This window comes from Seriola lalandi, unplaced genomic scaffold (assembly GCF_002814215.2).
Source record: "Seriola lalandi dorsalis isolate HSWRI2012SDOR001 ecotype SW California unplaced genomic scaffold, Sedor1 jcf7180002054861, whole genome shotgun sequence".
NCBI lineage: Eukaryota > Metazoa > Chordata > Actinopteri > Carangiformes > Carangidae > Seriola > Seriola lalandi.
This window is the reverse complement of record NW_019525414.1, coordinates 3730709-3747018: the sequence shown is the minus strand read 5'-3', so window position 1 is coordinate 3747018 and position 16310 is coordinate 3730709. Positions and strand designations below refer to the sequence as shown.

Genomic DNA, 16310 nt, shown 5'->3' with positions numbered 1-16310 from the left:
GGCCTTTGATAATAAGTGAAGGCATTGAATTTATTCATCATATAAAGTAATCGAATCAAATTGAAAAAAATAAGACGGCGAGCACACCAACCTCGAATTTTCACTGTCAAAGCTGTGCGTACAAGAACAAGTAGTGTTTTGATGCTACACGTGAGGTTTTAATTAAATGCTCAGCTTCACCGCACACCCACAGAGGAGACATTCTCCTGTTTATGTTTTCGTCCGTTACGTTGCACACCTACAAAGCTGGGCAAGCTTACAGACCGGAAGAAATCACTGCTATCACATCAACACCGACGACGGTTGCTGGTGAGTGCTGCTGGATTTAATTCGGCTGTCAGGCAGAGCTATCGTTAGCTAATCCAGTTAGCTCATACATAGACAAAAAACAATAAATTGTTATTTAACCAGCCGTGACTTTTGTTTTATTTAAACAGAAGAATGACAAATACACTTATATACTGCCCTCAAAAATGGAAAAGAGTATTGGGATCTATACATTATTGAATAGTGAGTTTATGAGTCAGTTGCCGTTTGTTTGATTTTGATGTGCAGGCCAACAGAAGCAGGTGGTGTTTCATGTTCTGACCAATCATGCTGCTTCTAAGCAAAAACCCCGCCTTTCGCGGTAGCACAGATGTCTATATCGAACGCACTTCCGTATTCTATCTAGACAAAAAGGGGCAGTTAAGGTCGTTTGTGTCCCGTGAAGTATTAAACGAATATCCATTGTTAACATTTTACAGTTGTGCTTAAGAAATAACTTCCTGCGTGGGGTTAGGTGCCGCTCTGCCTTCAAACGGCATCATATTTCAACAACATGAGCAGCGTGGCTCCTTTCACCTCTGGCAGTTTGGGCTCCACCTTAACAAACCGATGTCAGCTTTCATGCAGTTTTTTTTTTTTTTTGCATTGACGTCAACCGCATACAGCACAAAACAGAGGCTTTCTCTATATTTCGTATGCTTGAGTCAGAATATGGACAGATAGCCAGATACTGGTACCAGATTTAAACCAATTTGACTGCGACAGCTGTTGATTTATCTGCCATCACTTTGGAGAAGACACTGTTTCCAAGGATAACCGCGACACCACCACCGGTAAAGAAATTACACATTCATTCTCTGTATTGCTGCCGCTGCAGCTGATAGCTGCTGTTATTCAAAATAGATGGAGTGGGGGTTGGGGATTCTCCAGTTCACATATGGAGGCTGATATATGAACAGAAACATCCTTCTGTCTTAAGAAGACTACAGTGCAACATTTGTGTACCCAACAAGCTTGTGCATGTTTGTTCAAGTAGCCACTGTAGCTTTGTGTGGATGACAGCCAAGATTTTGAGCCAGAGAGGGGAGAGAAGATTTTTAGAGACAAGCCCGAGATGAACAGGACAAGTGCTTCACTCTGTTAGTTTTGACTGTGGCAATTGTGTTGCCACGTCTGTCCCAACCTCCTGTGAATCAGTGTCTCAATTTGCAGCAATGTCTCATGTTATTTCCTTGTCCACGAGAGCAGATGTTTTCCTCCTAGAGGAACATGGTGTGTTTTTGTTGTCTGTTGTGTTGGAAAATGGGACCCAAAGCTGGTCGCCAAGCAGCTGTGGTGACATTTGAGATGGTCCTCAGTGGGACAGTGCACAGTATTTAGTTGAAAGAGTCCCTCTGAACAGATGACAACATTATTACAATGCACTGATCCCCAGTCTATTTGACTCTAGAGACATGGGGAACTTTACTTTATCAGAATCAATAATGTGTTGTTGTGTTGCATTTCTTGGACTTCAGACTGATCAAGGATTACTCTTATTGAGATTGTACTGCTTTTGTTATTGTCATAGAAACTACTCTTTACCTTTACATACATGAAAAAAAAAGAAAACTGAAAATAAAGCACCACTGAAGGGTACGATTTATCCTCATCCCACTGTAGGATAAACTAACATGGCAGGCCATGTGGTAAGAAATAATAATTATATTTATTTAGCCAGTTAAGGGTATTTTAAACAACACATTATCTATGAGGGAGCTCTGGATCAGAGGCGCTTGGAGTACCTTCCTTTACACTTTTCTGCTCATTATCCTGTTCTTCTACCCTTGTAAGGGATCACTACACCGAATGAAAACATTTTCTTCCTGAAGTCTGTTTCAGTCCTGTGATGTTTCCAATTTAGTTCTAGCTGGGTTTACCTCGTACAGTAGTTTGCCTTAGGGCATCCTAAATATTCGGCAGACAAAAACTTCTCAGATGCCACGTGATGACCGTTATGCAACGTTCTGAAGTGTGTTCTCCATCCGAGAGCAGGGCAGCGGAGAGTACAAAGGAAAAGGCTAACTCAGGCTACATCCTTCCCTCCACCCACCCTGCCTTCTCGAGGCTGCAGCTGGGGTGAGGTGGGAGGGGGCTTATAGCTAATTCTGGTGCAATTAAACTTGCAAGTCAGGAGTCTTTGCAATTAGATAAACCAAGACAGTCCGCTGGATGAGAGGCCTGCATTGATTTGATTCCAGTTTAAGTAGTAATGTCCATCTTTTGACATTCTTTCTGTTGCTATAATGAGATTTAATCAGTCTTGACACTTGATGTCAAATAATCGGGTCAGCCAACCTACTACACTTTGTAATGGTCCTGATATTTCTGTCATGTTGTGGCCTTCCTGTCTAAGCTGTCAAGATAGATGCTATAGCAATAACAGTAGGTACATTGATTGCTCAGGGCACCTGTCATAACACCTGCGTCCCTGCAGATAAACTAAGCTTTTGTAGGTGGAAGACTTCTCTGTTGACAAAAGACATTTTTATAGGACATTGACAATTGGTGTTAAATAATATTACACTAAAAACAACAGTTTTCTGGGGTTTTCAGTTGCCCAGAGTGCGGCCCAGGCAAGAGCCCGTGACCGCCACATCAGGCACCATGATGGAAGGGGGCATGCAGCTGCTCAACCGTGATGGCCACAGCATCTCGCACAACTCGAAGCGCCACTACCATGACTCCTTCGTGTCCATGAACAGGATGCGACAGCGCGGCCTGCTGTGTGACATTGTGCTCCATGTCTCCAACAAAGAAATCAAGGCGCATAAAGTGGTGCTGGCATCCTGCAGCCCCTACTTCCACGCCATGTTTACCAGTAAGTTCAGTGCATGTTGTCTGAATTATTCCTGTACACGCCACCACTTCCACTTCACTCTTCACGCTTTTATCTCTGAAATCCATGAAGCCCAGCATGTTGCATGCCTCAGACATTTTAACCTCTGACATCAAACTGCGCACCATTTCGCTCTGTTGCTCAAAGTTTGATGACACAACCACTTGTGTGCGCAGTGAACGTAACGCTACTTCCTTCTCCCTCTTCCTGTCTGGGACACAGGTGGTCAGATGAGGTGTGCTTTTGTCTCCGATTTCCTCCTGATTCTAGACCCTTGTCAGGGTACAATGTGTCTCCAGACAGTTGGTAGTCTGGCTGTGAGACTCTGCTGCTAGGCTTCCACTCGTCTGGCTCAGTCAGTAATTGGCCCATTTCAACAGAATCTGTTGATCTTTCATGACCATCTAAACAGTAAAAACACAGCTCCCATGCAGATACTGTGTATGTGATTTCTTCAAACTAGATGAAACATTTGACTGCTCTGTCGATGTGAAACCCTCTGACCCACTGTTCTGCAGGAACACCCACGTTTGCACAAGAGACTATAGGTTCAGGAATTTCAAAAACGTCCTCAGTTGAAACAACTGATTAAATGGAAAGCAACAAATGAGATGTGCTGTGATATTTGGCAGCGGTGCTGTATACATTAGGAGCTGCCCTGTGCCAGCATGATTGAACTGTGAAGCAGTTATATTAGCCAGAGTTTTACTGGTTGTAACATAAAAATGTAACAGCTCTCATTCTGTGCGGTCATGCAGACGAGATGTCAGAGAGTCGACAGACCCACGTCACCCTTCATGACATCGACCCTCAGGCCTTGGAGCAGCTAGTCCAGTATGCCTACACAGCTGAGATTGTGGTCGGGGAAGGCAACGTGCAGGTATAGTACAAGATTCCAGGTTTATGGACAAAATTTTGAAACTACACTTTTTGATCAGGCACAAAAAGACACAACAGACTCACAGTGTATTTCCACCTGTAACCGCTAGACGTTGCTCCCAGCTGCGAGCCTGCTGCAGCTCAACGGGGTGCGGGACGCCTGCTGTAAGTTCCTCCTCAGCCAGCTGGACCCGTCCAACTGCCTGGGCATCCGAGGCTTCGCTGACACGCACTCCTGCAGTGACCTGCTCAAGTCGGCACACAAGTATGTCCTGCAGCACTTTGTTGAGGTGTCCAAGACAGAAGAGTTCATGCTACTGCCGCTGAAACAGGTAGGGCTGATGCTTCTTCTGTCTCCTGCAAACTAGTGCTTTTAAAGAAATAAACAGTTGTTGGTTATCTCTCTACTGGAAAACAGCTCCCTGTTTTTGTCACAATGGTAAGTTGCTTCCCATGACATTTAGCAGTGTTGTTGTTGTTTTCAATGTAAAAGCTGCTGCCTAGTAGACAAAGCATTTCCTCATATGTCCCAGTCTCACGTTACGTTGTGACAGCTGGGGCCAGTCATATCACTTTAAAATGTCATTGTTTTTAAATTCACGACAGACAACTATTGACTTTAAGGTCAACAACGTGCTGCTATATACGCTTCAGTGGCTCAGCTTGATTAGTCCACTCAGTTCCTTAGAAATTTGCCAAATAACACAGAGATATTGACATAATAAGAAGCATTTTGTTTTGTTCCTGCATATTGTTTGGGATATTTTTCTTACTAATCTGAGCACAGTTGCCTGAAAACACAACAGTCATGTTTTTCCCCACCACACAGACGCCCCGAGGGAAGTGGCCATGAGCATGCCGTAGTGTTTTTAACATTCATTAGAAACCCTCTCCTCTTCCTCAGCAGGCTGCATCAATCACTGTCTCATGTGGCTTTATCATCCCACTGTGCTGCCATGGACTACTTTATCTGGCACATCAACTTAGCTAAACTATCTCTTATTCATCAGCTGGGCTCAGCAGAGGCAACGCTGTGGTTCCTGCCCTGGAAGTGGTAATTAGGCAGAGCCAGTGACATTTTCACAGCTGCTATACTGTTTATAGAGCAAACAGCATTGCTTACTTCTCTGAGGTTTCAATAGGGGTTTCTTTTTTGGTTGAACTAATTTACTGTCATTTATTCAGCCAAGATTGTTGGGGAAATTAAGGTTAGATTTAGGCAAGCTAGTTGAGTATTAGGCATCAAGTGGAGCAGCGGTGGCCAGAAGGCTGCTAGCTGGATTCCCAGAGTAGTGAGATAAACTGCTAAAGTGGCCTTGAGCAAGGCACATAACACCAGCTCCTCATTAAAGCTGCTCAGCTGCCAACAGATCCGACTGCAGCTCGATCTTAGCGTGAGTGTGTATTGGGGAGGGCATTCCTAAAAAAGGAAAACATTGTTTTCAGAGAAACTTCCCCGGTTAAATAAAGGTTAAAGAAACAACGAAAGCACAGTCTGTGATCCAGATTTAAACAAAGGGATAGCCCCACCATCCAAAATCAACACACAGCACTGGGATTTACAAATCTGATGTTAAAGCACCACTGCACATATTTTTCAACTATACTTGTAACTCTTCCTGAAAGGTCATAAACATGATGTTAAAATACACAGAGTACAAACTCAGTTCTTTGGGTAATATTTCAACCTTTTTTCATTTTTAATCTTTTGTTGTTTCTTATGTTTTTGCCTTTATTTACAAAATATCACACTACACCTAAACGCCCGGCATGTTAGGGAGAGAACCGCGTCATCTCTTGTATGAAATGGCGTCTGTTTCAAACAAATGCCTGTTGAGCCGTGTCAGGTGACAATGAATTAAAGTGGCGCTGAAAAGAAATAACAAACAGCTGCCAGCATCACTTTCCCATTATCTCTCTAAGGAACAATCCCCACAGCACTGACGAGACTGTGCTCCTTGAGGGTAAAACTCAAAGCTTCTCTCTCCGTCTGTGGCTTTCAAAGTCTTGAGACTGGATGTGCAGTGTGAGTGTGTGGGCACAGTCCATTAAAACAGTGAAAGTTAAGCGGCATGAAGGCAGATTAAAAATAGACCATTTTCTCTTCTTCATCTCTATTCTTCTGTCTCAGTCTTTCCTTTGGCGTACCGCCCATTCTGTCTGCAGCTGTTCTGTCATAAATCTGCAGATCTGGATTTATGTACTGGCTGCTCTAAAGGACTCTGAGCTCATAGCTGTGAAATACGCCCCGTATTTCTCTCGTTGTTCTGTGAAGGAAGTGGCGAGGCATGACAGGATTTTGACTGGCCTGCTCTGGTGATGTGTCACTGATGTAGCATTACATGTGTGACATTATGAAGACAAAAAAGGATGGGTGTATCCTGATTTACTGTGTGCATAAAGACATCTTAAGCATCGTGATTTAGCCTTTTCATTCATTCATCTCTCATTCCTGCTGCCAAACCACAAGGTCGGTTAATACACTCAGACACTCAGGCGATTTTCTTTAAATCTCCTTTTCAAACTCACACTATTGTTTGAGTTTACATGATGTAGTATGTGCGTGCAGAGGTAAGAGGGACTGCAGGGTGGAGCAGCAGCAGTAGCAGTATTCCTCTGGGTGACTGGATTAGTGGAGGCCGTTCCTGGGAGGCTGTTAACTGTTGCCCTGATCTGGCCAGGCAGCAGCAGCAGCAGCAGCTGGCTGCTCTGGCCCCACCCAGCTCTGCCAGCTTTGGGTTGATCTGGGAGCAGAGCCAGCCAGCCACTTAGACTGCAGCAGTCATTGTGTCACAGACACACACATACATACACATGCGCGCTCTAATGGTAACTTAAATATATCACAGCACTACTACGCACAGAGACCTTAATGTGACACGCAAGCATCTTTGTGTGAATGGTCAGAGATAAACGGGTTCCTAAAATGATTTTGTTTTGCTTTATTTTTCATTGATTGATTCAATTAAACGAGTGTCATTTTAAAACAACGCAGACAAAACAGAGCATCAGCAATCCTGTCAAATATCAGTCTGGATAAAGTATAGCAAGACAAGGGAGAGAGAAGAGAGGAAGAAGGAAGAGAGACGACAGCTCAGCAGAAAAAGTCAGGTACAATGAGGAGGAACTGTCTGTGAACAGAACTGTCTGTGCCAACGCAAGTTACTTCCTGTGTGTTGACATGTTCACCGCTTCCGCAAATGCGTATCTGATGGTCAAAGTTGAATTAAAGACACTGCGAGTTTAAAGTTGTTCTTGTAAATCATTATGTAGAAGGTTTCTGCCCATCTGCTTTGTCCTCTGCATCCAGGTCCTGGATTTGATCTCCAGCGACAATCTCAACGTGCCATCTGAAGAGGAAGTGTACCGGGCTGTGTTGAGCTGGGTGAAACATGATATAGATGGACGCAGGCAACATGTACCTTGGGTAAAACTTGTCCCATCTCACCTGACAGAAGCACTGAATCTTTTTTAGTTTGACTATAATATACATAAAAAAAGCCCCATCGTGTTGGCTTAATTTCTGCATCCTGACCTCCCGTCATCCTCTGTCCCCGTCAGCTGATGAAGTGTGTTCGGCTGCCACTGTTGAGGCGAGACTTTCTGATGAGCAATGTGGATACTGAGCTGCTGGTGCGTCATCACTCGGAGTGTAAGGACCTGCTGATCGAGGCTCTGAAGTACCACCTGATGCCTGAGCAGAGGGGAGTCCTCAGCAACAGCCGAACGCGCCCGCGACGCTGTGAGGGCGCCAGCCCTGTGCTCTTCGCCGTTGGTCAGTGTGCCCCTGAAGGTACCCACCAGGGTACACTTAGCCACACATCGCATGTCACTCATAAACTGTACAAACATCTGTATTTTTGTAACTGAGAGGTGAAAAACAGTAATATAATTATATAAGATCAGATATTGTCTGGGAGATTTGTAGTAGATTGTTTTCCAGTTTGTAATGTGCAGTAAAGTGAAAAATGTGTTTGAACGGATGTGACTGCAATTTGAGTGAAACAAACAGAGAATGCCACTTCCTGCTTTGCTGTCGTCTCAAGTCTAGAGATCCGTAACCATTTTTTAAGTTGTATGAGTCAGTCCAATTCAGTCAGTGGTGTTTTGTTGCTGTAGCCCTGCATAGCTTCAAAATACTCTCACAACTAAAACATACAAATTCATTTCAAGTTCATTGTTTTGTCTTAAGCCTAAAAACTTTAATTTGCAATTACAACATACTTGTAGTGTATCAAGTATCAAGTGTATCAAAATGTCAATATCCAAATAAAAGCCAATTCTTAATGACAATTAAGACGGCAGCCAATGTGGGTCTCAGCCAGAATTACCCCACAGCTTGCAACAGTTCCTCTGAAATGATAGCATACATTAGCCAAAGTCACTATGCTTAAAATATTACATTTTCATGTTTACATTACTGCTTGATGTTAAAGCATTTTGTCACAACATTGTGTGTCCCAGGTGGTGGCAGCCTGTTTGCCATCCATGGAGACTGCGAGGCGTACGACACCAGGACAGACCGCTGGCACATGGTGGCATCCATGTCCACCCGGCGGGCACGGGTGGGCGTGGCAGCCATCGGCAACAGACTCTATGCTGTTGGAGGGTGAGAAATGAAGACCTTTGACCCCAAACTAGTCAACCCACAATCTTATCTTTTATTCAAACATTACATCGTGTGATGTGAACTAAACCTGACTTTTATAAGCAGGACACTTTGGCAGGCAGGGGATTTACATGATAAATGATCCTGAGTGACGGTTGTGCAAAAACGAATAGATTCATCTATGTGCTTCTGATAAGCTTTTATGGTCTTTCCTCTATTAAAAATGCCTGACTGTTTTTCTGTTACTATGCATTTCATATATGAAGAGATTATTCAAGGCAACATTCTGCTCCCTCGGTCATGAAAAAGCCTTTTTCTGGTTCATTTATATCAACATGTCCTCAGGTATGACGGCACCTCAGACCTCGCAACCGTGGAGTCCTACGACCCCATCACTAACTCCTGGCAACCTGAGGTTTCCATGGGAACACGGCGGAGCTGTTTGGGTGTCGCTGTCCTGCATGGGTTGCTGTACGCTGCTGGAGGTTATGATGGAGCTTCCTGTCTCAACAGGTACACACAGACTGACATTTTGGCTATGAGTGCCGGACATTTTGATTTTCTTGGCCGGATCTCAAAGACAGTTCATCTAATAGGACAGCCTTGCAGTGTCATTATATCGAATACATGTAAGTGTTTTTCTCCTCTTACAGTGCAGAGCGTTATGACCCTCTGACCAGTACATGGACCTCAATTGCTGCCATGAGCACCCGAAGAAGATATGTCCGAGTCGCAACTCTGGGTAAGATGAATATCATGAACAAACTGTTCTACCGTATGTTTATGATTCCCTGTCTATATTCTAATATCTGAAATCAACAGGGAGTTGCCGCTTTGGTATTTGACTGCTGATATTTACATTCTGAGTGTTTACTCCCTTCTCCCCTCCAGATGGCAGCTTGTATGCAGTGGGAGGTTATGACAGCTCCTCACATCTCGCAACAGTGGAGAAATATGACCCTCAGGTAAATTGTATGCTGTTAAATTTATCATCAAAGTAAGTTGTCTGTTGCCTGGTTTAGATCAGGCGAATGTGGAAGGAAAAAAAGACAGCTGCAAATGTGCAGTCTCTTGATTTAACTAACAGAGCAACACATGGACGGCCATCGCCAACATGCTGAGTCGGCGCAGCAGTGCTGGGGTGGCCGTGCTGGACGGCATGCTGTATGTCGCAGGAGGCAATGACGGCACCAGCTGCCTGAACTCAGTGGAGCGCTTCAACCCCAAGACCAACACCTGGGAGGGAGTGGCCCCCATGAACATACGCAGGTTAGTTAGAGCGATATTAGGTAATATTTGCATTTCATCTTCACAAATCTATAAAAATCATGATGATGTGATTTTTTTTTTTTTCTGGGGTTTGTATGGGGTTTGTAAGGACCTGGGATGGATCCAGGGAATTTAATTAAATGTGACACACCTCAGCCAACTGAGCCGTCAGGAAAACCCGGTCCTGCTATTTCAAGTGCACAGGTTCATCTCATAGTAATAATGATGTTGTGACACATTAAACCTTTATCAGTGTAGTTTCAGGTTACATCCATGTTTATCCAGAGTCATGTAAAATATGAACCGTTCGTGTGAAATCTTCTCATAACTACTGTCTGAAGTCTTGAGCAATGGCTAAAAACTGTTTTGGCGGGTCACCGTGACCTTGAACTTTGACCACCAAAATCTAATTAATTCATCCTTAAGTCGAAGTGCACATTTGTGCCAGGTTCCATCATGTACAGACGGACGTACAACCCGAAAACAACAACAATATGCCTCTGGCTCTGACTGTCGCTGGCTCTGGCTCTGGCTCCTGCTCTTGCGATTTGGATATTGCACATGGCCACATTGTGATTTTGATCATTTTTCAATTAAATGTTCAGCCACAGTCTGGATCCAGAATTCATGTTAAACAGCACAAGCGAGGCTTTGAAAAACAAGTACTGTATGTCTTTCAAAGCCGTTAAAAGTGAAATGAACTCTATCCACTGTGAACAGTGAAGCAAATACATTATTTTTAACATTAGAAAATACAATATTTGCAACTGCCACAACTCTTTTTAAACATGAGAGAGTGAAAAGGCACAAGAGATATGAGCTCTGCAGAGATACGTTCAGCCACCAGGTGAAGGTTCGAAAGCAGCTTGCAGCCAAATGAACTTTTACTTGTTATATCACAAAGATGCCGTTTACTAAGTTTAAAAACGTACTAAAACAAGCAGCAGAATCCATCCGTCACATCTATACTAAAGACACCTTAAGTCAAAGTTACACAGCTGCTTTATGTTTATCAGTAAAAAGACTCTCTATTACAATCTATACAGAATTTTGCTGTGTCAAAAATATGCTTTTTTTTTTTTTTGCTTTTGTTTGCGTGACCTCGTACAGTTGAGAGGGACAGAGAAAGATGTGAGGGGAGATGACGTGACAAAGGACCTGGGATGGATCCAGGGAATTTAATTAAATGTGACACACCTCAGCCAACTGAGCCGTCAGGAAAACCCGGTCCTGCTATTTCAAGTGCACAGGTTCATCTCATAGTAATAATGATGATGAAATCTACTGGCCTCAAGTGCACTCAATATTTTGGCTTATCCAGTCCGTTCAGCTTTTATCCTTCTTTTGTGCTTCAAATGGCACCTTGGTGAGGAAGGGTGGATGGTCCAAACCCCAGTTTTGCCTTCACTTAGGCAGAGGATGAGATCTCCTGTTGAAGTGACACTGTTGTGCTGTCTGTATGGAGCTTGTCAAAGCTTTTACCCCGGCTGTGATTATTTTGCTCTGTGGAAAATCTTTGCTCCTCAAGGCGTGGGATTTGGGGCATCTGAATGTCTTCCTTACTGCCTAAACCTTCTTACCGCATAATCATCAAATGACCTATTTTACACAACAGTCGTCGAAACTTGTCTTGATTATCAAAGCAGGCTCGCATGCACAGCGTCACAGCTTTGTATTGATACAAGATCGGCATCAGGGAGGGGATCTAGAGACGTAGCAGTCTGATTGGTGAACACATCAGCAAACTGACTAATTCCCCTCGGACCAGACGCACACACACAGACACACAATACCTTGCCTTTGAGTCAGGTTTCCCTGCTCCTACACTATAATGACAACAGTTGACTGCGCAGCTCCATGAATAACTCATGTGTTAATCAGCTGTGTGGCTTTGAGTGCTTTTCTTATCTAGTTGCCGAGACGCTCCATTTTCACAGTTCCAAAACATCTCGCTGTGTTGATCACTCATCTGTCACTCCTCTAAAGCCACGTTCAGCACGTGCTGATGTGAAAGTATTTTGGAATGATTGTCTGGCTCAAAATAATCTTGCTACTGTATATCCTGTTGATGATAAAAAAAGATTTTTATTTCCACTGGTCCAATCTGCTATAATTAATAATTAACTAAAGTATTATTGGCACTTCTTGGTGTCCTCAGACTGTGTGGCACAGGAGGAATTATTAGTTACTGCAATAATGATGAAGGGTCAGTATTTTTTATTGAAATATATCAGTTATTGTTCCCTATGTAAAATGCTTTCATCCCACAATCTTTCAGTTTTTCAATGCAGTCATGACATTGTTCATCAGTGTGACTGTAATGCAAAGCCCACACTGCATCCAATGTAAATTAACAGGCGCTGACTTTTATTGTCACTCTGTAATAAACCTAGAATTAGGTCGATGAAACAAATCGCACAGAGATTATTTATATAAGAGCCACAAAAATGATTTGTTATGTGGCTCATTAAAAAATATGACTGTACAACAAACGCAGAATTTAGATTTTTCTCTCTGTCATTTCCAGGAGCACCCATGACCTGGTGTCTATGGACGGCTGGTTATACGCAGTGGGGGGTAACGATGGCAGCTCCAGTCTCAACTCCATCGAGAAATACAACCCGCGCAGCAACAAATGGGTGGCAGCCTCCTGCATGTTCACACGGCGCAGCAGTGTAGGCGTGGCAGTGCTGGAGCTGCTGAACTTCCCGCCGCCCTCCTCGCCAACCCTCTCAGTTTCCTCCACCAGCCTTTGACACGGGGTCACCGCTTGGCTGAGCTCAGCCTCCGCTGCTACAGCCCAGACTGGCTCTGGGAAGAGACGCAACTGCTCAGTTTGACACGGGGAGGAGGAGGAGGAGGACAGGAGAGGAGAGGACAGGTAAATGGATGGAAGGGGGAGAAGAGACAGAGGAATGGTGAGGATGAGGCTCCTGGTTTGGTTCATATACAGTCACCTCAAGAATTAGTGGCACTCTTGGTAAAGATTTGCCAACCAAAATGTGCAACTTAAGTCATGAATTTAGCTATTTGATTTAAATGTTCCACAAGTAACTACTCATTTTTCATGAATAGTTGAGGGACGGCGGATGATTCCTGAAAGATCCACCATCTCATTTTTTTTTTTATTTTATCACATTGGTCATTGGTCAAACCAATCTGGCTGCTTTTTACCAAGTTTGCCGATAATTCTAGACCCCACTATCCTGATGCCTGAAGCTCCACTGTACAGCTCCACCATACAGACACCAGCTCCCACTCTCTTCATGAGTACAAAGATATTCCTGGATAAAGATGTGTGAAAACTGACCGGTCTTTCCCCAAGCCCCACTTTTTTTTCCCACCACTCCAGTGTTTGACACACTCATCGTGAAACGTGGTGGACTCTTGATTCTGTCATGTGTGGTGTAAATGTTTTTTGGTTTGATGTTGCTGTCTTCTGCAAGGTTTTTTTTTTTTTGATGTCAGGATTTTTTGCAATAATGTATAAAACAAAAAAAAGAGAAAGTGAATGATTTTACTTTTGGAATGTAGCGTTTGACTGGTTGTACCATGCATGTTTACGTACTGGCATTGACTCCTAACAGGAGGATAAAATGTTGTAGTGCTGCTATGCCACACTAGGTGGCAGTAACAGGCAATGCTGTAAACCCTTCCTGCACTGCAAGAGAGCATGGACACCAATGACATAGAAAAGCTAGGTCCTCAGATCTGTACAAGAGTTTGGAACTTTTTTTTTTCTTTTTATAAAAAACAGAGAATAATTATGTTGAACTATAGGTATTTATAAAAATGAAATAAATTCTAATATATTCTGTTTTAAAGATGCTCAGAGAAGGAAACGGACAGACCTATGCCTATTTAAGAGTGTTTTTAATATATTTATTTAGGTGTGTGATGTGCATATCGTCAATGGAAATGACAAAGAGAATGTCTAAGTGTGAGACAGGTAGTTGTTCAGCTTGTGTGTGTGTTGGGAGTTTCTCCTGAGAGGACTGACTTTTGCATTTTGATATGCAGCATTTCATTTGCATTTCTTAACGTTTCTTCACTGCCACAAGCATGATCTCATATGACACTGTATGTTACATTTGTGCAAAAGGCTTCAGTTGCTTCCAAACTTATTGACCAGTCAATGACGGGACTCAATAGTTTCTTTAATCCTACTTCTCTATTATTTTTAAAAAGACATGGAGGTGGATATAATCCCTGGACCTGTGACAGCTTACAATGACATTAAAGCAGCAAGTACTAGTTTACCTTCAGTATACCAACACTTGACACTAATGAGTAACGTTGTTGACACTTGGTGCTGTCATATTCCCCTCTACACTCTATCAAGTGTAGTGTCTTGTTATATTACCTCATTGTTGAAATGGATCCAGCTCTTTTGCAACAAACATGAACTAGGAACCACCGTATGATTAACCACACATATACTGGCTATAGAACCTGTGGTGGGTAATTTTAGGAACGTCACCACAGAACTTGCATAGTCTAAAATAAATGGGTCACTTTGAGTCTTTTCAACTCAGTTGAGAGTCAATACCTGGGTTCAGTTCATGTGTATCGCGGTGATACCATTCCAGACTTCTGAGAAGTTGCCTTTTTTTTTCCTTATTTTGAAGGATTTTGTTGATTCGGTTATGTTTATCTAAAACTACCTTACTTTTCATTTATACATTAGTGGACCCAGTAGAATAGGGGCTGTGGTGGTCTTATGGAGACGCTGTCGATGTGCGTCAGGGACAGACTAGAAAAAAAGGTACATGAAACCACATAAGACTTTGGCCTCCATTCTGCTGATCAAACTGTAAATAGAAAGATTGCTAAAGTTATCTTTAATCCATTTGTGCAATTTCAGTGTGACTGTAACTTTTTTTAGTTTGTGTTTCATGTGGTGACAATTGTTTATTTATGTTTGTTATTTAAGAAGAACTTTAAAATATTGAATTTTGCACTATTGCGAAATGGAGCAATACTACACACTGTAAAAAAAAAAAAAAAAGAAATAAAGTGGTTTTCAGATGTGATAACTGTTCTGACAACTTTGAGCGCACACACACACACACACACACACACACACGTCTCACTGTACTTACTATATCTCACTCTGGATAAGAGAAGCAGCTAAATGCCCAATGAAAACATACAAACACACACAAAGACTCAAGGTTGCGTTGCTAACAATGTTTGTTGCTAGGTTGCCTGTACACTGTTGCCTGGTACCTTCCCAACATTCTCCTCTTTCACAGTGATCTGAGCAGACAGCTGAACACTCTCACTTTACCCTTCTTGACCTCAGTCACATGGCATTCACACCTGTGGCTGCCTCTGCACACACTCAAACCTATGAACTCCCACTCTCTAAAATACACACAAACACCGGAGCAAATACACACAGAGCTACAGCTTTGAATGAGAAGAAAATAAGGCTACGACTGCACACACAGCTGGTTTAACGGTACATAACACATGGAGACACATCTGTGCATGTGTTTGAGGCTTTGCTACACTATATACTACACACACGCAAAATTAAAAGGTTACGGTGAGACATTTTGCTTTTTCTCTCACCTATAATGTGAAAATGACAGAGTAAGAATATGATGATCTCTACTACAGTTTTCATGAACCAACATGGAGCACTACATTTGACTTCATGTTGGTTACAGTTGACAGGATGTTCTGGAAGAGATACACAGCTTCCATGATGGTCGGTCGGTAGTACTACAAGCAGCCAGTGTATTTAGCCATTTAACCACACTGTATGTTGGTGGCACATACTGGACATGTGGACGGTGGTTTGAGAAGTTTCAATGGACTGGCACTGTTGGTCACTGTTACCACTGACATCCAATATGATAAACATGAAGTCAAGCTGACCACAGCCACTGCCCTCCATCAAAGACAAACTTCCAACTTTTCACAGCCACAGTTTAAGCCTGATTGGCTGGAATATTTGAAACTAAAATGATACGTGTTAAGAATTCACTTGGATTTCTGTGTTGGCATGACTCTGATCCTTATAGGTGTGTGTCACCGCTGCTTCTATGAAGATGCTAATGAGTTTACAACCTGCCTGCATGAATGTGCTCACTCTGGGGGAGCTGCTGCAGCTGATCTGGGGGACGGTCAGTTCCTTCCCTCCGTCTTCCCAGCATTCCTGCCACTGGAGCCTCTCCTCTTTCCCTTGCTGTCAGCCAATGCACAGCCCTTATCGGGCCTTGGAGATGCTGTCACCCTCTCCGGAAGGACTGAAGTGTCAACAGGACCACTGCACCCACTGTGAGAGGACATACACTTTTTGACCAGCTACTTAGAATAAGAGCAAGCCTGTAATGGAAAATCTACCAACCCCATCAAAACTATTTATGACTGTACAGCTCATGCCAGTGTGTTCATAGT

The 16310-nt window shown here is 43.1% G+C and overlaps 1 protein-coding gene across 6 annotated transcripts; it reads left to right on the top strand.

The window, feature by feature from the left end:
* The first annotated feature begins 126 nt into the window (after positions 1–126).
* klhl17 (kelch-like family member 17) lies at positions 127–14938 on the top strand. Of its 6 annotated transcripts, none has more exons than XM_087179624.1 (12): positions 127–309; positions 2846–3127; positions 3904–4025; positions 4135–4356; positions 7335–7451; positions 7586–7817; positions 8489–8633; positions 8979–9146; positions 9287–9375; positions 9525–9598; positions 9721–9902; positions 12430–14938. In XM_087179624.1, the coding sequence occupies exons 1-12, from the start codon at positions 213–215 to the stop codon at positions 12656–12658; spliced, it is 1959 nt and encodes a 652-aa protein (XP_087035750.1). In that variant the 5' UTR covers positions 127–212; the 3' UTR covers positions 12659–14938. The 6 variants fall into 6 exon arrangements, with proteins under 6 accessions (XP_087035750.1, XP_023283407.1, XP_087035751.1 ...); XM_023427639.2 differs by having other exon boundaries at positions 157–309; positions 2863–3127; XM_087179625.1 differs by having other exon boundaries at positions 168–309; positions 2863–3127; positions 7586–7799.
* Positions 14939–16310: the final 1372 nt, after the last annotated feature.